This window comes from Ambystoma mexicanum, chromosome 3q (genome assembly GCF_040938575.1).
Source record: "Ambystoma mexicanum isolate Mex_15411 chromosome 3q, UKY_AmexF1_1, whole genome shotgun sequence".
Lineage (NCBI taxonomy): Eukaryota > Metazoa > Chordata > Amphibia > Caudata > Ambystomatidae > Ambystoma > Ambystoma mexicanum.
In genome coordinates this window covers 309,175,142-309,197,797 of record NC_090926.1, presented here as the reverse complement: position 1 = coordinate 309,197,797, position 22,656 = coordinate 309,175,142, and the positions used below count along the sequence as shown (strand labels likewise).

The 22,656-nt window shown below is 44.9% G+C and overlaps 1 protein-coding gene across 2 annotated transcripts in view; it reads left to right on the top strand.

Annotated features, from left to right (window-relative positions):
- The window catches only part of CCDC65 (coiled-coil domain containing 65), a 209,905-nt gene that overhangs the window by 166,050 nt on the left and 21,199 nt on the right, over positions 1-22,656 (top strand). For both annotated transcript variants that reach the window (XM_069653849.1, XM_069653848.1), the window contains one exon: positions 1,398-1,616. In XM_069653849.1, coding sequence (XP_069509950.1) covers positions 1,398-1,616 — 219 coding nt within the window. The remainder of the gene's footprint in view (positions 1-1,397; positions 1,617-22,656) is intronic.

The following is a 22,656-nucleotide window of genomic DNA, read 5'->3' as shown; positions in this document are numbered from 1 at the left end:
ACCCCATTCCCTCCAGAAAAGCTCCTTCATATCCTAACAGTATGACCCGGTTCACTCAAGCCCTCCTCCAGTATGGGACTGTGTGAGACTCCTTATTCAGCCCCCTCCTCTGGCTCATGGGCCATAGTGCGGAGGAGCCCCTCTCCTCCATTATATACAAGGTGGGATCCTTTCCCTCCAGCCTCTTCTCTTCCATGCTGAACAAGAGTGAACATAATATTCTTCCCAAGTCCTGGTCCTCCTCTCCATAATGGCTAGGGTGATCCCTTTGTCTAAATCCCAAGGACGATCCAATATGAGTCCCTTCTTTACTTCTTCCAATTGTACACAATAGACCCAGTGAGCCTTCTAGTCCTCATTGTCCTCTGTGTGATGGGCCAGGATGTGCTCCACCCATCGCTCCACTCCTAACCATCCTGGTTCTATAAACGTTTGCTAATTATTTATTTTGCCGAATGGCAACTTCACAGAATGTATTTCTGCTGTTTTTACCACTTTTTTTACCACAGAAAATGGGAAGAACCTCCTGCAAACTCCCCCTTGTATCCACCTTACCCAAAAGTACCATCTGTAGTAAGAAAGGTGGTCAATCATTTTCCAATTATGCATTCAGTAAAGTTGCCATGTCGCAAAAGTGGGGTATACTCCCCTCATCCTGAATGGGCAAAAGTTAGATCCTTCCCTCTAGTCTACCTGCTTCCATGGAACTCGAAGGGGTGAGTCTTTCTCTCCAACCCCCTCATTCATGATGGACCACATGAACCCCTTTAATACAGCCTGACTCTTCTATGAGTGACCAATACGAGCCCCCCCATCCCAGCTCCCACCTGTCCATAATTGCCTGGGGGCCCGGGATTAGCATATTTAACTCTAGCTACAAGTCCAACATAAAGGGGTTAGCAAAGACCTTTTTTCTAACCACCTCCCCCAACAACCCCCATGAAGGGTTGGGTTGAGACCCTTCTCTTCAGTTACTACCCCTCATTAAATGCTTTTTATAAGCATGCTGTCTCCAGCTACTGCGCCTCAATGAAGGACCTGAATACCTTTCCTCCATGATGAACCAGTGTAATGCCTCCAACATCTGATGCTCTTTCGTTCTGAAAAGGCTAGAATTGAGCCTGGTCCCTCCTGGCACCAATGATCCATGATTGCTGTAGTAAACACCTCCTTTCCATAGTGTGCTCCTCAATTCCATCATGGGGTAGGATGAGTTCCTTCTTTCCAGCTTACTCTTCCCTCATATGTGTGGGCGCAGTGTTACCTCCTTCCCTTTATTTGCTTCTTTGTGATAGGACAAATTGTGCCCTTCATCTTCATCCTTTCTCCTCTCCTCCGTAACTGTCTGTGCAGTGCTACTTCCCATTTCTTGACTCACTCAGTCCCATTACACACAGGAAGCCACCACGCATTTGCGAAACAAGATATCGGCACATGCCAAGGAGAGTGAAACGAAGAACCGGCGGCTACGTGAGGAGAAGGAAGTGGTCCACAAGCAATTCCAGAAACTAAAGAGCACAATGACCAGCGCCCGCAACGTGGAGCGAAACCGGCTGACCCAGCTCACCTTGGAGAGCAATGCAGCTCTCAAGAAGTTGAAGACTATCATAGAGAAGGTAACTCATGGCACTGGGAAGAAGAGTGTATTTCAGGAGGGACAAGTATGTTTCCAGCTTCAAAACTGGATATCTGGTTACCAGCCAGACATTTTGGGGCTGTATGTACCACATGGCACGCAGTGTCTGTAAGTAGTGGGTAGCCACACTGTGTCTGCTCGTACCAGATGTGCTAAATGGGGTTGTATGTAGCAGATTGGTACACTTTGGTCATAGACACTTGTGTGTCAGGGCAGAGGTACAGCCACATTATGTAGTCCTTTTTTTGTTGCTCCCCTTCCCTTCATCCTTACTATTGGGATGTCGCTTGTGATTTGAAAAAGGATCAGAATGCATTTGCACAGCACATACTTCTCTCTTCCCCATGCACACAGAGCTTCCTCCTGCTTCCAAATATTTTCCACTCAAACACCACAAACAGACTTCTTTGCACAGCACATGCAGGTCTCTTGTGTGGTTTCAAATTCAACGTCTTTGAATATTCAGAACTTATCTTTTACAGTTAGTGGTTTCTCCAGTACTGGGTTTTACAGATTCACATAGAACCCCCAGAAACTTTTAAATGTTGTTTTAACATTTAAAAAAGGTTTTCCGATTGTTTAGCAACAGCATTCTTAAATTGGCATGTACACAGTTTACCCACTATACCCAATCAATGCTGACTACCTATATTCCCAACCCACATTTTTGGATCAGTGGGAAAGTTTGTTTTTCGTGAAAATGCTGATTCTATTGCTGGCGGTCTGCTCCAGTATGCAGTGGAATGCTGGGTGGTGGCTGGTGATTTCTTTATTTGGCTGGACATAAATATTTCCCACCAATATCCCGGAATGACTGAGCGTAGCTATGGAGCCTAAACAGGATTTTTGGTAGGGTGGCAATCTCCCCCCGAAAAAAGGGTAAAGGGCCAGGTAGTTTGCAATTGGTTTTCAACCCATTTTCATGATGCCTTTGCCTACAATATCTGCCAGTATAAAAACAATTTTCCCGCTGTCCACACCAATATATGCCAGTATTCCAATTTAAGAACATACTCCTATTTTCTTTGCGCATAATTCCAATAATACTATAAGAATTTGTGTCCACACTGATTCTGCCAAAAATTGCAGTATCCCAGCATAAGGATATACTCCTGTTGGCTTAGCCATAACAACTTCCATTGCACAATATGAAAACATGTCCAAACTGGCTGCACCAAAATGCCACATCATGCTTTATTTTTCATAGCTGGCCAGTAAGAAATGCTTTGTCACAGTAAGAAATAGCTAGACTGGCTGCACCAAAATGCCAGTCTAGCCACGTGATAACACTTATCATTCTTGCTTTATCAAAGATGCTCAGAAATCATGTCATGCCATAGTAAGAAATGCCTGGCTAGAATGGCTGGCTAGAATTCCTCTCCCGCTAATCAGCGGCCAGGCCCGGCTAAAACACACAAGCACACACCACACATGCATGTGTGAGTGTCGGGGCAGGTGGGGGTACTGAGACTGAATACGTGTGTAAGTGAGTGCATGTCTGAGTGAGTGTCAGGATGGGTGAGGGGTCAAGGTCAGCATCTGACTTCAACAGTCCAGTAAGTAAACAAATATAAACCTCATTTCACCTTGCCCTAATATTGTTATTTATTGGAAATATTCCTTTCTCCTTTGGGAGAAAGGAACATTTCCTATGTAAAACAATTTAATAGCTACATGGGATAGACGCCACACTGATGCCAGGGTGATGAACGGGACTTGCTTGAATCTATTTTATATATTCATTATTATCATTAAAGACGGCAAAGACTCTTCACCGCTGACTTTAGTAAACCCTCATTATGTCACCTTGCTCCGAAATTGTTGTTTTGTTGGAAATATTCCTTTCTCCATTAGGAGGCCCCCCATGTTTTATTATTATTATGGCATTTATTGAGCGCTGACCTAGCTACGAGAAGCAACAGAGCGCTTTACAGAGGTATACAACAGTACAGATGCGTAATGGAGTGCTTTTCAGAGGTAACAGAACAGATCTACAGCGGGGGGTAGGAAACAGATGGACACAGAGGAGGGGTACAACTGTACCAGGTGGTGGGGTAGAGGGGTGTGTGGTGCATCTAGCTACTCAGGGGGCACGATGGGCGATGTGATGGCCTAGGTGTTGAGGAGGAGAGACTCCTTGAAGAGGTGGGTTTTGAGTTCTTTTCTGAATTGTAGGAGTGTGGGGGCGAGTCTGACGCGGACAGGGAGGAGGTTCCATAGTCTTGGGGCAAAGGCAGAGAAGGCTTGTTTTCTGGTCCCTTCCTTTTTGCAGCAGCGGATTTCAAGTCTGCCTGTGACCTGGCTTCTGGTGGTGTGCTGTCCGCCGGAGATGCTGAGTTTCTGCGCAAGATAGCTGGCTGACTTGAGGGCGACTGCCTTATAGATGATGCAGCAAGCCTTAAAAGTGATTTGTGCATGCAGTGGGAGACAGTGAAGGTCAAGGAGGGCCAGGCTGATATGGTTGTATCTGTGTAGACCCTGGATGAGGCTTACGGCCGCATGTAGGACACTTCTCAGGGGCACAAGGGAGGACAACAGGAGGCCTTTGAGGAGTGCATTGCCCCCATCGAGGTGGGATAGGACCAGTGCTTGAACTCTGAATCTAAAGCTGCCGGGGGGAGGAAGGGCTTGACTTTCCACAGGAGGGAGAGCTGATACCAAGCTGTCTGAGTTTTCTTAGCTATGTGTGTCTTGAAGGAGAGGTGTTTGTCGGTGTGGAACCTGAGGGACTTTGCGCAGGATGTGAGCTTAGGCGTGAATCCCTCAGAGTTCATGGTTGATAGCCAGGTCTGTATGTCTGGGTGTTCAGTGTTGTTGGTGATGAGTAGGAATTCGGTCTCTGAGGGGTTGTGCTTCAGATGTGCACTGGACATCTAAGACTTTATCAGCGAGAGGCAGGTTTTGAGCCTAGGGATGTCTCTGATGGAGTCGATCTTGAGGTATATCTGTGTGTCGTCTGCGTATTGGTGGATGTTTTGTGTGGCTAGGAGGGTTCCCAGCGGCTCATGCCAAGAGGTGAAAAACCATGGGAAAACATAGGCATACACTAAGGCTTCACGCCTGATGGGAGGCACAACGTGGTAATAGTGGATGAATTCTCGCACTACCCGGAAGTGGAAATCATCGCTCCATGGCGGTGAGCATGATCATGCCAATGCTGGAGCAAATATTTGCCGTAAATGGGCCTACCAATGGGCTACAATGGGCCGCCATTTCAGACGAGCGAAATCCGTACTTTCCTGAGCAACCTAGGCATTGAGTGCCAGTGAATAACATGTTGCTGGCCCAAAACCAACATAGACGCTGAACACTTAAGGTTAAGTTCCCTGAACAAGGCATTGAGGATCCCAGTGGAACATCGGGCCGATTTGGAACGTGCAGCTTTCCGATTCCTGAGAGTGCAGAGCCACCTCCCACAGAACCACAGGAGTGTCTCCTGCTTGCCTCCTGCTATGGAGTGCACCAAAAACCACAATCCTGACAAGGACAGCTGGGTAGCCACTCCATTTGACATACATAGGTGCACAATGCGTAGGATGGAACAAAACAGGGCCGAAAATACTCACAGAAGAGCCAAGGAACCTGACCTGCATGTGAGCAATACCGTCCTGGTCAAGAACTCGCACCATCAAGGCAAGTTAAACTTTTAACAATGGCAAACGGGTGCGTGGCAGGGACTTCTCTAGAAATTAAGTTCAGAGCCGCGCTCATCAAGAAAGCAAATGGGCACCAGGAGAAGTCATCCGGGCCATATCAAGCTTGCAGACTTGGAGGAACTACCATCAGAAATGACAGCCATTGAAAACAATGAGGTTGTTGTCCACAACTAAAAGTCTGGTGGCGTGCGGAAGAGCATGATGATGACCTGTCAGACTCTGGATAAATTCAAGGACTATGTGATGGGGTGAAAGGAAGGACAGCATCAAACTATGAACAATTATGGTACTGGTGGAAAGGGATGTGGTACTGCAAAGGCATATGCACGGGAGGAGCATTGCATGGTCACATTCACAACCACCATCCTTCCACGCGTTGATTACCACATCAAAAGGTCATGACCTAAGCACACAAGCTCAGAGATAGCCGCTACCCAAATGAAAAACAAGGCGTGTGGTTTCTTGGTCCTGTGTTGTTGCTGCCTCAAGCTGGACCCAGCACCACATGAGTGGCTCTGACTGCAGCAGCAGACCTTGCCAGAGCCTAGTCGAGATTACCTGCTTGGCCTATCACACAGGGGCAAGGCCCTGTCTACAAGGGCCCCAGCACTATTAAGTGAGCTCACAACACCTCCCACTGCTACAGGCTAGCTGCCACTGGAATGCTTTTATTTAATCTGAGCAGCTGGCCATAGTTCCTTTTGAGAATGGTTAGAGTGTACAATGTATACGTTTCAAATTCGATGTGTCTATGTGACTTACATTCTGTCAGGCTGAGAGTATTCCTGCGTCCGCTCAAGCTGCTGAACCCCCCACAATCCCCCTGAAGTGTAATTCTCAGAACTATATAAAACTCAGCTCTGCTTACTACACCCCAAAGGGAAAGGGGGGAAGTGGATAACATAATAAACACCATGTTGGCGACGTCAAGACTATTTGATGCTGAACCTGCAGTGAATACATAAACAAATACAAATCCTCATATTACTTACTTAATATCGAGGTTAAAAGACTTTTAATCCTTAACTAAAGAGTAAAGAATCATACCTGGTTCTTCTCTTAAAATATCTCTGAGAAGACTGAAGTAATTGCTGAAAATCTTTCTGCCTCTTTCTTGAGTCTCTTGAAATTAACAGCAACTCCTTTTTCTTAAGCAATCCTTATGAGCCTTGACCTTTGCCATTAAAACTGTACATAGTTCCAGTAAATGATAGGCTTTAATGAATGCTGTTCTTCATTCTTTACACTTTAGTTCAAAGCATGCACACGCGAAGATTGAGTATGTTGTTTCTTGAAGGTCGCGCGCATCCGCGCTGAAGAAAATACGTGGATTTTGTAGAACACGCGCCCACTTAACTAAATACAGGTAGCAATGTTTATCGCGAACACGCGTTGCAGAGAAAGCATTGTTTTATGAAGAACGCACGCACCCGCGATAGAAAACACGCAGCAAACAGTTCCGCACACGCGCGCTGAAGAAAGTACATGGACTTGTAGAACGCGCGCACACTTGACTAAAAACACGTAGCAACTTTTATCACGCACACGCACTGGAGAACACACGCGCTGAAGAACACATGTACCAATATTTGACGCGCACGTGCTGCAGAATACACGTAGCAATATTTGACACGCACACACGCTGAAGAACACACGTAGCAATATTTGACGCGCACACGCACTGAAGAACACACATAGCAATATTTGACACGCGCACATGCTGAAGAATACACGTAGCCATTTTTGACGCGCACATGCGCTGAAGAGTACACGTAACAGTAAATCCACACGCACCAGTAGAAGAGTTCTTGAACACGCAGAAGTCCAATCGTACGCGAGGAGGGAAACACATCACACGTGCTAAGTACTTAGCGCAAACAAATCAAACTTTGCGCATACTATCAAATGAAAAATTCACACGCTCTTTAAAACAGTGCAAATTAATAGTTCAAAGCTCAAATTTACTTTTTTTAAATGACTCAAAGAAATTCTGAGCAACAGATTTAAATATCCAAAGGAAATTCACTTATCTTAAGTATGGTTTTCACAAGAACTTCAGGGTTTCCAATCTTTAGAGAATTCTCCTACCATCTGGATACTTCTCCTGAAACCCCAAAAGAGTAGCTGCTCGACTGCCCAGGACCTGAAAGTTCAAATCCACAAGGCCCAAGACTTCAGCAGGAGCAGCTACAAAACAGGTCCTCTCAGCTGGGGCTACGAGGACGAAAGGCAGAGAGTGACAGTTTAGAATGTTCATTGTAGTCCTGCTGTCTTCTCTAGCCAATCAGAGCTTCTATTGAGAAACTCCATCTTGCCTTAGGCCAGAACCAGGATGCTGTATTAAGAAGTTAAGGCCAAACCAACCAAAGTAGAAAACGTCCAACTCACACAAAACTAATCTACAGTCCTCAAAGAAAGGGGAATTAATAAAGGAAACCTGACAGTACCCCTCTCCTAACGCCCAGTCCCTGGGCCTAATTTATGTGGATTTTTAGCATGAAACTTAGCAACTAACCTAGGAGCATGTACATCAGATGAATTTTCCCCAAGTACGTTCCTCAGGCCCATATCCCTCCCAGTCAATCAAATATTGCAACTTCCCCCTCTTTCCTGGAATCCAAGATCTTTTTAACCACAAACTCCTCAGATGAATCCTCCATAATCACAGGAGGAGGAGGTGTTCTAAATCTGGTGCCTGGACTAACTGGTTTCAAGAGACTAACATGGAAAGTGGGATGTACTCTCAAATGCTTGGGTAACTTCAGCCATGCTGCCACAGGATTAATGATTTTCTCAACCTCAAAAGGGCCTACAAATCGAGGACTAAATGTATTCTTCCCCTTAATTCTTAAATGCCGGGTAGAAAGCCATACTAAGTCTCCTACCTCATACTTAGGACTGGCTTTCCTTCTCAAATCCGCACACCTTTTCTATCGCAACTTGCCTTCCCCCAGCACCTTTTTTGCTCTTTCCAAATTATTCTTCATCACCAACAAACGTTCTTCCACTCCAGGACTACCTGAATCTTCCAACACCTCAAAACTCAAAAAACGAGGATGAAACCCACAACCCAAATAGAAAGGAGACATAGAAGTAGCATCCTTATCACAATTGTTGTAAGAAAACTCAGCCAACCACACCAAATCAACCCATTCCTCACCAGCTTGTAGGTAACACCTTAAAAATGTCTCCAATTCCTGGTTGACTCTCTCTACTTGTCCATTAGCCTCTGGATGATACCCAGAAGTTAAGCCAACCTCTACCACAGGTTTCTTACAGAAGACCGTCCAAACTTTTGGGATGAATTAAGAGCCCCTGTCAGAGATAACTTGACTAGGAAGTCCATGCAGCCTAACCACTCCTTCCAAGAAACTATGAGCCAGTTTTTTCACAGTAACCTCTCCCTCCATCGGTAAGAAATGTGCTTCCTTGGTAAGAAGATCCACCACAACTAGAATAGTTGTACAACCCTTATGCAGAGGAAGATCACAGATGAAATCCATGGAAATAGTGTGCCAAAGACGAGGAGGAACAGTTAATGGCTTCAATAAACAATGCGACTTCCCAACTTGACTTTTTGCCTGTGCACAAACTGCACACGTCTTGACAAAGTTCAACGTATCTTGATGAATCTTCTCCCACCAAAAATGTCTTCTAACTAACTCCAGCATTTTTCTAAAACCTGGATGTCCAGACAAGATCGATTTGTGGCAGTTCTTCAAAACCTTTTCTCTTAACTCTTCTGTGGGCAAATAAAGCTTGTTATCAAAAAATGGTAGACCCTCTTTTAAGCTCCTTGCTGGATCCAATTTCACCCACTCCTCCATCTTCTGCAAGGACATTGACTGGCGAACCTCGTTCAACACATACATGCTTTTAACAACTCCAGCTAACAGAAAAAGTTCTGGAGCAGTAAGCGGTTCTGGCTCCTGAACCTCTCTCGCCTCACTTTCAGAAAATTGACGAGATAAGGCATCCGCTTTTCTGTTGAAACTTCCTGGTTTGAAGGTCACAACAAAATCATAGTCTGCAAAGAATAAGGACCAATGAAGTTGTTGCGGAGACAAAGTTTTAGCAGATTTCAAAAACAACAAATTTCGATGATCAATAAGTACAGTTACTGTGTGTCTTGCCCCTTTAAGAAAATATCTCCATTCTTCAAAAGCGGACTTGATAGCAAGCAGCTCACGATCTGAAATTGTATAATTCACTTCTGCCGCCGAAAATTTTCTTGGAAAAAAAATAAGCTACTGGATGTTACTGACCCGTAGTTTCATGTCTCTGTGAAAGCACCGCCCCCATTGCTAGATTTGAAGCATCCGCCTCCACAAAGAAAGGTTTAGAAAGATCAGGATGTATTAAAATCGGACTGGTAGTAAACCTTTTCTTTAATTCTTGAAAAGCTTTTTCTGCTTCAAGGTCCCATTCAAATTTAACTCCTTTTTTCAGAAGTCTTGTTATAGGAGCAACTAGCCGAGAAAATCCTTCTATAAATCGCCTATAGAAATGTGCAAACCCTAAAAAAAACTCTGTATTTCTTTAACCCTTGTTGGGGTAGGCCACTTTTGAACTGCTTGTACCTTCTTTGGATTCATTTCCAAACCCTTAGGCGAAACTATAAAACCCAAGAATTCCACGGAATCAGTATGAAATTGGCTTTTTGCCAACTTGGCGAACAAATGATTTTCACACAATTTTCGCAAAACCAGTCAAACATGTCTCTGATGTTGATCCAAGTCTGAAGAAAAAATTAAAATTGCACCGAATGGCATCACTTGATATTCGTATAGCCCAAACCTGGTCTTAAACGTTGTCTTCCATTCATCTCCTTCTTGCACAGGCACTAGATGGTAAGCTCCCCGCAAATCTAAAACTAGACACAGAATTAATCTGTTTAACATCTTCCTCAAAAAATCTTCCAGAGAAACAATTCTCTTGGCAAAAATTAGACTGCATGTCAATTGTCCTGGCACTCCAATCAATCAATCAAAGGATTATGAAGAGTAAGCCAAGGCATTCCCAAAATTATCTTTAACAAAGGAGCATCAATTAACTCAAAAGATATCCTCTCTGTGTGAGCACCTGCGAATTATACAATCAATGAACTAGTCTTGTGGGTAATAGGACCAGAAGAAAGAGAAGTCCCATCAACAGCTCTAACTTGCTCAACTGCCTTCTTCGAATGGATTGTGTCCTCCCACGTATACCTCATCTTAGATATATTCGCCAGCTTGCCTGCTTCTTAGGAAATTTTTCGCCAGAGGGCGCTGTGTTCGAGGCCGCGTAGCTTGGTCCCTCGAAGGTCGCCGTCGAGCATCGTCATCATCCGTCGTATAAAAGGCTTGAGCCGCGCCCGTTAGTTCAGTTCTGTTTTTCCGAGCTTCTGCTTCGTGTATCTTACGGCGCGTCAGTTTTTCCATATTTCGAGAATGTCTTCTTCTTCTACCCCGACTACACCCAAGACAGGTTTTAAGAAGTGTTCCAAATGCGGAAGAAAAATGTCCATTACGGATCCTCACCATAACGGCCTTTGGTGACTTAGTCCTATCGAGTGGACGAATGCGGGTCGTGTCAGGCGATGTCGAACAAGGCTTTTAAGGAACGCCAAGGTAAACTAGCGGTGGGGGGAAGAGTCTTTCAAGTCTGCTAAAAGACTAAAAGACTCGAGAGAATCGAGACCTAAATCTCATCATGAGTCGAGGCGATCGAGGTCGAAAAGCCGCTCGAGGAAGTCTTCTTCCTCGTCATCCAAACGATCTAAAAAGCGACATCATAGATCTTCGTCCTCTTCTTCTTCTTCTTCGCCTGACAGAAGGTTAATTTCTTGTCCTTCGAAGCATTATTCCCCCAAAAAATGGGAGGCCTTTAGGGCTTCAATGCTAAAAACTCAAAAAAGATACATGGAGAGCATACCCCTGTTCACTCTAAAGGTGACAGAGGGAAATCCAAAACGTCTCACTCTAAATCTGACAAAAAGTCGAGGGCGTCCTCGGACGATGAATCTCCAGCGCCTCATGAGACTATACAAAAACCTTTGGTGCATAAATCGAGGTTGCCTGAAGACAAAATGGCGTCTTCATCGTCGAAGCCGACTATCGACTCGACGCGTCCGTCAAAGCCCAAAATGGCGTTGATACCTTCGGCCTCGGCGTCGAAGCCTCACTCGACATCAAAGCCACCCTCGACACCTTCAGGGTTTCCTTCGAGTGCGTCAAAGCCATTGTCGATTCCATCAACGCCATTGATGCCTTTTCCTGGGAAATCTCTCATGCCGGTTTCCAAAATGACTACTACAACTAAAGCTAGGTCTGTCCTGCCTATGCCAGAAAAAGTCTTCCACCCTCAGCCCAGACAAGAATTTTTCAAATCTATGTCTGCTATTTTTGAGGAACAATTTGGGACTAGGGTAGTCCCTGAGGAACTCGTAGATCCAAATTCAAAAATGTCAGATCTTTATGATGTTCTACAATTGCCAGTGGCCTAGATACCTCACCTGAGGTAGATTTTGAAAGGCCTGACCCTACAGACAATGCAGAACCGGGGTATAGAATCCTCATGGGAAGGGTGATAGATTTTATGGGATGGAAATCAGTGTCCCCAAGATATGACCAGGATGACTTAACAGACATCAGAAATGAAGGACCTCAGAAAGACCCAGTCCTTCCCTTTCACAAAGCTCTCCAAAAGAGAGTTATGACAAATTGGGAAACACCTGAATCTATATCAGCTGTGAATAAGAAATTTATAGGAAAATATAGACCTGCTCCCTCAGATCAGGAGTACTTATCTAAGCACCCTTCGCCCGAAAGGTTGGTAATACAGGCTGCGACTGCAAATAGACAGCCAGCTTATTCCTCTATGCCCCCTGACAGGGACGATAAAAAGATTGATGCCTGGGCAAGGAAGGCATTTACTTCTGGTAGTATGGCTCTTAAGTCTACTAATGTGACTTGCACATTAGCTAGGTTCACTTATACCCTGTGGAGCTGTTTAGATGCAGCGGCTGATCCCATCCCGGAGGGCAAGGAGAGGGATGGTTTCCTGGCGATAGTTAAGGACGGAAAGTAGGCTATGGAGGAGTGCCTCAAGTCAGGACTGGATACTGTAGAGAGCATAAGCAGATCCATGGCATCTAGCGCAGTCCTGCGTAGATTCGCATGGCTAAGATACTCTGGTTTTGCATCTGATGTACAATCCAGGTTACTTAATATGCCCTTTGACGGCTTATTTGGCAGCAAGGCGGATGAGAGTTTGGAGAAGCTGCAGACCTCGAAATTGGCAGCAAAGTCACTCCGCGCCACTATAAGACAACCCCAGCAGCACTCTTACGCAGGGTCATCTTCCTGGAAGAGTCGCCCTTTTCGCTTCTGTTCCTCTTTTGGAAAAGGAAGAGGGCAGGCCAGTCAGAGGGGACAACAAAGAAAATCCTTTTGTGGTGGAAAAGGGAGAGGTGCTAGATCAGCCACAGCAGCGGCTCCTACCTCCTCAGCCACTGCTGCAGCCGCTGCAAAGCCACTTTGAGGCCTTAACCCACAAGACCCTGGTGGAAGGCAGAATCTCTCGGTATCTGGATGTATGGCGGGACATTACGTCAGATGCCTGGGCACTAGAGATAGTGACCCATGGTTACTGCCTTCCTTTTCATCAAACGCCTCAAAATCATCCACCGGGAGCCAACTCTGTAAAAATTCCAGACCCACTCCTTGTACAGGAGATCTTAACCCTGCTAGAGAAAGGTGCAATAGAACATGTACCTGAAGCGTAGAGGAACAAGGGTTGGTACTCCCTGTATTTTCTCATCCCGAGAAAGAACGGAGGATTGAGACACATCTTGGACTTGAGAAATTTGAAAAAGTTCCTCAGGAAGGACAAGTTCAAGATGGTAACCCTTTCTCAGATCCTTCAGGCTCTTCAGCTTGAGGACTGGCTGGTTTCATTAGATCTTCAGGATGCTTACTTTCATGTGCCAATCCATCCCAAACACAGAAAGTACCTGAGGTTTGCAATTGGCGGATCTCACTATCAGTTTCGAATACTGCCATTTGGGCTGACCTCCGCCCCGAGGGTCTTCACCAAATGAATGGCGGTTGAGGCAGCGAGTCTCAGGAGAGAGGGGATTCACATCTACCCTTATCTGGACGACTGGCTAATAAGGGCAGGTTCACCCGAACTGACCCAAAGACATCTGGGCATGACCTGTCACTTCCTGCACAAATTGGGCTTCTCCCTCAATTACAAGAAGTCACAAATGATTCCGAGCCAAAGACTCCAATTCATCGGAGCGGTCCTGGACACCATCTCAGGGAAAGCCTCGCCTCCTGAGGAAAGATCTCACCACATTCTGCAGATGGTAACAGAATTTCAAAGTGCCCAACATATACCGGCTTTCGACTTCCTAAGGTTGCTAGGCCTCATGCCATCCTGCATTTTTCTGGTGCCAGAGGCCATATTGAGGAGGAGATCCCTTCAATGGGCCCTCAGGACTCAATGGTCCCAATTTTCAGGGGGATGTCAGACCTTCTACAAGTCCCGACCAAGGTGGCTCAAGATCTCCTATGGTGGGATTGCAAAGAGAATATCCTCAAAGGGGAACCTTTTTGGCAAACATGGCCGGAGATAACGGTAGTGATGGACACCTCACTCACGGGGTGGGGAGCCCACACCAATGAACTGACAATCAGCGGTCGTTGGTCTCCATCGGAGTCCAAACTACACATCAACCTTTTGGAGCTGAAGGCAATCAGACTGGAGCTGAAAGCCTTTCTGCCCTATGTACAGGGAAAGAATGTCCTGATAATTATGGACAACACAGTGGCCATGTACTACCTCAACAAAAGAGGAGGCGTAGGATCACTCCCACAGTGCAGAGAGGCAATGCATCTCTGGTTCTGGGCAATGCAAGAAGGAACCTCTCTATCGGCAGTTCACCTAGCCGGAGAGCTGAACACAGCGGCGGATGCTCTGAGCAGGCAGAGCAGTCTCCCACGAGTGGGAACTAGCTCAGGAAGTCCTTCAAGAGATCTTCGCCCTTTGTGGAACCCCTCAAGTAGATCTGTTCGTGACCGGTGCCAACCGGAAGTGCGAACTGTACTGCTCAAGGGAATTTTCCCCGAGAGGAGCTCTAGGGGACACGTTCGTAGTGGACTGGATATTTCCACTCCTTTACACGTTTCCTCCAGTCCCTGTGATTCCTCACATAATCGGGAGGTTGAGAAAGTTCAGGAAAACTATGATCCTGATTGCCCCGGATTGGGCCAGAAGGACGTGGTACCCGGACCTTCTGGACATGTCCATCTGCCCTCCAATACATCTTCCACTAAGAGAGGATCTTCTCTCGCAAGAGGAAGGTCGGGTTCTCCATCCAGAGGTCAAGACACTCAGCCTTCACACTTGGCTTCTGAGAGGTTGAGATATAAGGATTGGGACCTTCCGGATGACGTTATGGAGATTTTGCTTTCTGCCAGGAGGCCAGCAACAAAATCCTTATACCGGTATCGTTGGAAGAAATTCAGTAACTGGTGCAGGGATAAGAATGTGGATCCTTTTCAATATACCACTCCCATGGTGCTTTCCTTTTTATTACATTTAGCCAACTCGGGGCTCCAGGTTGGAAATATTAAAGGATATTTGGCAGCGCTATCCATCTTCAAGCGCTCCTCAGAAGAATTTTCATGTTTCAAAATGCCTTTAGTTATCCAATTTCTTAAAGGATTAACAAGTGTGTTCCCTCCTACACCTTTCCAAGTTCCCATTTGGGATTTAAATTTAGTTTTGAAGTTTCTTATGTGTGCCCCGTTCGAGCCTTTACATTCTTGCCCTTTAAGGCTCCTAACTTTAAAAACAGTGTTATTAGTGGCTCTAACTTCAGCCCGCAGGGTGAGTGAGTTGCAGGCGCTATCTTGCAAGCCTCCTCACACAGCCTTCCACAAAGACAAAGTTGTTTTAAAGGTCAAACCTTTCTTCCTACCTAAAATAGTTTTGGATTTCCACCTGTCACAGAAAATCACTTTACCATCTTTCTATCCTCCTCCGCATGCTAGTAAAGAGGGGGAAAGATTTCACAGACTAGCTCCTAAGAGGGCTCTCAGTTTCTACATATCTAGGTTACAAAGATTTAGACACACAGATCAGTTGTTTGTCGGGTATACTGGACACAAATTGGGACTTGGTGTGTCCAAGCAAACTATATCCAGATGGATTATCCTAGCAATTTCTGAATGTTACAAATTGGCTGGGAAGGAGCCTCCACTTGGTTTAGGGGCTCATTCAACAAGGAATATAGGAACTTCCACTGCTCTTCAGAGGGATGTCCCAGTGCAAGACATTTGTGCTGCGGGCACTTGGTCATCAATACACACCTTTATAAAACATTATTGTTTAGACACCACTTCTTACCAAGGAGGCCTTTTTGCTAAAGCTGTCCTTCATTGTGTGCATAATTAAAGAACTATGGTACTCCCTCCTCCTCTAAATTACAACTGCTATGGGAGACTATCTAAGATGAGGAATACGTGGGAGGACACAATCCATTCGAAGAACAAGTTACTTACCAACTGTAACGTCCTTTCGACTGGATGTGCCTCCCACGTATTCCTCTTCGACCCTCTCAACCTACCCCTCCGTACAGCTTGTTGCACTTGTACTTCCATAAGAGCCTGACATCTGCCGACACAAAGTACAACTGATGCGACCATTAACATCGAAAAAACAGAACTGAACCAAAGGGCACGGCTCGAGCCTTTTATACAACGGATGACGTCGACGCTCAACGGCGACCTTTGAGGGACAAAGCTACGCGGCCTCGAGCACAGCGCCCTCTGGTGAAAAATTTCCGAAGAAGCAGGCAAGCTGGCGAATATATCTAAGATGAGGAATACGTGGGAGGAACATCCAGTCGAAAGAACATTACAGTTGGTAAGCAACTTGTTCTTCTGAATAATTGGGATTCCCAAAGATTTTGCAACACCCCAACCCATAAAATTCCCAGTGGCTCCTGAGTCTACCATGACTGGGCCATTTCCCTTAAACTCCATCTCCAAAAATAAGGATACATTCACCGTGATATGAGGAACAGCAGTCTGCACGGTGTTGGCGATCTGCTGCACCTTGCCCGTTGAAGTGGAAGTTTTTCTTGGAGTGTAAGGACAATTCCCTAAGAAATGGCCACTTCTCCCACACTATAAGCACAGATGGTTATCTCTCCTCCTAGCCCTTTCTTCCTTGGGTAAAGGACCCCGGACTCTGGAAGGTGGATCATTCCCTTTTGTCTTAATCTCCACTTAAGTTCTATCCACTTTAGCTTTAGACTTAAAATCACTCTGACTATTTCGCCGCTCAGCTTTCCTTTCACTCAAGCGAAAGTCTAATTGGATAACCAAATCTATCAGAGCATCACATGTAGAGGGGTGTTCTACAATTCCTGATAATGCATCCTTTAACTCATCTCTAAGGCCCCGATAAAACAACGAGGCCCGTTTATCCTCGGGCCACCTGCTTTCTAACACAAGGGACTTAAATTGTGTAATGTAAGCAAACCAAATCTCTATTACCTTGTTTCAGCTCTAAAAGTTCCCCATCCACCCCTAAAGATATCTGCCTTCTGTCGAACATTTTTCTGAAAGTCTCCAAAAAACTGGAATAATTTCCCAGAACTGCACTCTTTTGACTCACCAACAACCCCGCCCAAGCAGAGGCCTCCCCAGTAAGATAAGACAACATGAATGCTCAATATTTATATCTGGGCGCTTGTCTGCCTTATCCGCTCGCATGGACTCAATTGTTATTCCTACGCGGATGATACTCAAATCCTGATCCGTTTGGATCAGGATCATACCGAGGTCTCAGCTTGTCTTCATGACTGTCTAAAAGCCGTCGGTGTCTGGATGGATCAAAATTGGCTCAAGCTCAATGGCGATAAAACAGAGGTGATGTTGGTGGGTTGTCCTCCCAGCCCATCACTATGGACCCCCGCTTTTTGGCCTACTTCATTGGGCCCCCTGCCCTGTCCAGTGGACAAAGTAAAGAACTTAGGGGTCATTCTTTCCACCTCCCTGTCCATGTCAAATCAGGTCTCAGCGGTCTGCCAATCCACCCACCACCAGATTAGGGTACTTAAGAGGGTCCTCCCTATGATCCCAGAAGCTATGCGCCCTCCTGTGGTGGCTGCATTAGTCCACTCACGATTGGACTATTGCAACTCCCTGTACCTCGCTCAGCCGGTGGGCCTTCTCCAGCGTCTCCAACGCATGCAGAACCTGGCAGCTAGACTGGCCACAGGTTCTCCCTATGGAGCACATATCTCGCCAGTGCTTCGCCAACTTCACTGGCTTCCAGTGGTCCAGCGAGTTAAGTTTAAGTCACTGTGTATTGTCCACCGGGCAATCCAGGGCCTAGGAGCTGAGTTTCTTCAAACCAAATTTGTCCGATATATCCCGGAACGCAATCTTCGCTCCTCGACCACCAACCTCTTGGTGGTCCCTAGGTACAACCGGGAAAAACTCGGTGGCAGAGCCTTTTCCATTGCTGCGGCCAGGCTGTGGAACACCCTCCCACTGCTACTCAAGTCTACCTCTAACCATTTGGCTTTCAGGAAAGCCCTGAAAACAACTCTATTTTAGCTCTCTGGCTACTACTGTTCTTCCTGCTCGGTAGCTTCCTCACCAGCGCCATGATGCCCTTGGGCGACCGTGCGCTTTACAAGTCCAGGTAACATAACATAACCCTGGAGGCATCAGTAGGGAAGATCTCTGGTCTACTCATTTAATGTAACTCACATCGAGTTAAAAACATCTTAAACCTCTTTGAGTCCCCTTGATAACGTTCAGGTGGCGCCAAGGGAACCGGCATAACTAAACTTCTAACTCCTTCACTAGCTCGTGAGGCCCGTAATATATGGGGTAACCAGTCACCTCCCTCCTTTTGTAACTCTGGCGGAGAACCAGCGTCCCCAGACACCTCATCCTCTCTCCTTTCTCTCATCTGTTGAATGTGTGTCACTTTTTCACTCAAGACATCCACCTTTTGACTAAGTGAAGCATTCTCATTACGGGATATTTTCAACTCCTCCCGTAACTCCCTGATCAAAGATCCTAAGGCCTCCATGGAGGTCTAGTCGGGGTTCATGACAGCTCAGGTGGACTAAGGTTATTGGCCTTTCATTCTGTCAGGCTGAGAGTATTCCTGCGTCTGCGGAAGCTGCTGAACCCCCGACAATCCCCCTGACGTGTAATTCTCACAACTAGATAAAACTCAGCTCTGCTTACTACACCCCAAAGGGAAAGGGGGAAGTGGATAACATAAATAAAAAAACAGGTTGGCGACGTCAAGACTATCTGATGCTGAACCTGCAGTGAATACATAAACAAATACAAATCCTCATATTACTTACTTAATATCGAGGTTAAAAGACTTTTAATCCTTAACTAAAGTGTAAAGAATCATACCTGGTTCTTCTCCTAAAATATCTCTGAGAAGACTGAAGAAATGACTGAAAATCTTTCTACCTCTTTCTTGAGTCTCTTGAAATTAACAGCAACTCCTTTTTCTTTTTCTTTTTTCTTTTTTTTCTTTTTTTTTAAACACAATTTATTAAGTTTGCAAAAAACAATAAGAACCGTACATAAAGTATACAATGTCTCACAGTAAAACGTCATGACATAATTTGCTGAACAATTTAAACATTACATATCATCAAATTCATCAAAAATAGCTTCATCCTGCGAAACGTAATATTCAAACTAACTAGTGTACACAAAACAGCACAATAGACAACACAAATGGGAAGAAAAGAAGAAAAAAAAAACACCCACCCCTTCATCTCCACCTCATTCTCTTACCTCTAAAATGACATATCCACCAGAACAATTCCACTTTCACATCAGTCATAAAGAGCCACAAAAGGTCCCTATACCTTCATGTATTCCTCATTTTTATCTTTATTTTCCAATGAAACCTTATCATATTGTGATAAAACTTGCAATTCAGTCAACCAGTCATCAACATTAGGCTTTATTCTCTTTTTCCAAATTCTGAGAATTATCTTAGTTGCTACCATCATAGCCCTATCAATCCAATTAGAATGTTTCCTAGCACGCACACATCTATCAATATGAGATAATAAACGTATGTTTGCTGCGGATCTCTGCAAGGTTACTCCACAAATCAAATCAGTCCTGTCAATGACCTCCTTCCAAAACAATTGCACCCTCGGACACTCCCGCATCAAATGTAAAAGAGTACCACAACACCAGCATAAATCATCCGATTGAAGCCCTAATTTAAACATCTTAACTGGAGTCCAATAAAGCCGTCCAATAACTTTCTGACGAATCAGACGTAAACCCATGTCCACTCCCAAGTTCAAATTCACCTTCAGGATGTTACTCCAATCCATATCAGTAATGACCCTACCAATATCATTGGACCAATTTTCCTTCAATCCAGTCCATGCTGATTGAAAATTCTCATCAAAAGGCATAAATTGCATTTAAGTACTCACACAAAATTCCTGACCTTCCAGTAATATGCTAATTTCCGGTTTCCTCCCAACAGAACCACCAGCGATACCTGTCTTCAAATTAACCATTGCAGCTAAAGCCAAGAATCTATTTAATTCTCTTCGGTGTAAACCATATCTACACTGCAGAGCCTCAAATCCCAACAATTGGTCTCCATCCATCACATCCCCCAGCTTCAGAATTCCCTTATTAATCCAACTGATCCAATTCAGACACTTATTATTCTCTTGAAAAGCTTCATAAAACCATAGAGAAGCATATGGGCTGAAGCCATAACCTTGTCCATTTTCGCTGAACCATGACCCAACCACCTTTCTAGTTGCAACTCCTTTTTCTTAAGCAATCCTTATGAGCCTTGACCTTTGCCATTAAAACTGTACATAGTTCCAGTAAATGATGGGCTTTAATGAATGCTGTTCTTCATTCTTTACACTTCAGTTCAAAACATGCACGCGCGAAGATTGAGTACGTTGATTCTTGAAGGTCGCGCGCACCCGCGCTGAAGAAAATACATGGATTTTGTAGAACACGCGCACACTTAACTAAATACACGTATCAATGTTTATTGCGAACACGCGCTGAAGAGAAAACGTTGTTTTATGAAGAACATGCGCACCCGCGATAGAAAACACGCAGCAAACAGTTCCGCACACACGCGCTGAAGAAAGTATGTGGATTTGTATAAAACACGCACACTTGACTAAAAACATGTAGCAACTTTTATCACGCACACGCGCTGAAGAACACATGCGCTGAAGAACACACGTAGCAATATTTGATGCGCACACGCGCTGAAGTATACACGTAGCAATATTTGACGCGCACATGCACTGGAGAACCCACGTAGCAATATTCGACATGCGCATGCACTGAAGAATACACGTAGCAATATTTGACGCACACACGCGCTGAAGAACACACGTAGCAATATTTGATGTGCACACACGCTGGAGAACGCACGTAGCAATATTTGACGCGCGCACGTGCTGACGAATACACATAGTAATTTTTGATGCGCACACGTAACAGTAAATCCACACGCACCAGTAGAAGAGTTCTTGCATGCGCAGAAGTCCAATCGTACATGAGGAGGACAACACGTCACACGTGCTAAGTACTTAGTACGCGCGAAATTTGATTTGTTTGCGCTATCAAATGAAAACCAAAATTTGCGCGCTCTTTAAAACAGTGCAAATTAATAGTTCAAAGCTCAAATTTACTTTTTTAAAATGACTAAAAGAAATTCTGAGCAACAGATTTAAATATCCAAAGGAAAGTCACTTATCTTAAATATGGTTTTCACAAGAACTTCAGGATTTCCAATCTTTAGAGAATTCTCCTGACCATCTGGATACTTCTCCTGAAACCCCAAAAGAGTAGCTGCTCGACTGCCAAGGACCTGAAAGTTCAATCCACAAGGCCCAAGACTTCAGCAGGAGCAGCTACAAAACACATCCTCTCAGCTGATGCTACGACTATGAAAGGCAGAGAGTGACAGTTTAGAATGTTCATTGTAGTTCTGCTGTCCTCTCTAGCCAATCAGAGCTTCTATTGAGAAACTCCATCTCTCCTTGGGCCAGAATCAGGATTCTATATTAAGAAGTTAAGGCCAAACCAACCAAAGTAGAAAACTTCCAACTCACACAAAACTAATGTACAGTCTTCAAATAAAGGGGAATTAATAAAGGAAACCTGACACATCCCCAGTTGTCATACACCTATGGCTCCATGTGGCTCCATTAGATGTACCATCTTGGCACGGCAGGATTGTATCTACACAGTGAGCGGTCCTTGCAGTCAAACATCATGGGTTCAAGGGCAATACAACAGGTTTTAGCTCGACTAGATGCTGTCTCACTGAGTGGAGGGGCGAGCACGAACACAGCTTGAAATTGTCAGGGTTCCTTATTTCCCTCACAATACTGTCAATACTGTTAGGGGTCCATGTTATAGTCCGTGCTTCAAGCATTTCCTCTGGAGGTGTGGAAGGGGAGGTTGGTCTAAGGCTTAGGTTGGTGTTGGGTGGTGTAGTGGGTCTGCAAGAAGTTTTTTCCTTAATGTTCTTCCCTCAGGAAGCCTTTGTTTCCCTAGGCCAAGATGGAGATTCAGTTCTACAGCCTTGATTGGCTAAGGCAGATTGTGATGCAATTTAGAATTCTTAGTTGGGTTCTAAACTGCCTTTCATTAAAGTTTGTTTCAGAGCAGGTCATTGCCCTTGTAGCTCCTGTAAATAAAGTGTTAAGAACTACCTATAGTAATAGAAAGTTATTTCAATGTTAAATAGGATCAGTCAGCTGGAATTGAGGTCAAGACCAAGAGACTAAGCTAAGTGCATTCATTCCTAATTCTAAAATTGTAATTATTTTCTGAACTGAGGCTAGTAAGGAGCTTGCTGAGTGCAGTGAAACAGGAAGAAGTGTTTTGGTAAATTCAGAAGTCACGTAGTTCAGTGGATAAAATCACACGCACGAGCGGAGTTTAAAGCATTAAGCATGCAGCGCGTGTAATACATATTAACAGTGGCGTGCGGGCAGATGGCGTTGTGACAGATACTAACCCAGCTAATGTCATAACTCATTTTGTAGGGTAAATGGCATATTTTGGTTCAGAGTCGGAGCCTGAAGGTTTACGATTGCGTGTGCATTAAAGGAAGGCACCTGTGAACATCACGCGCGCATCTTGTTTATTTTGTCTTTGTGTCAGTTAACGTAGTACACAGTAGCGCTGACAAGACACGTATTCTTGGCGGAGCAATGAGAGACTTTATTTTCATCGTTTTATAGTTGCGTCTGCTCAGTAAACAACACGCAGTGTATCCGCGAACTGCAAGTAAGCAAAGAAATTATTG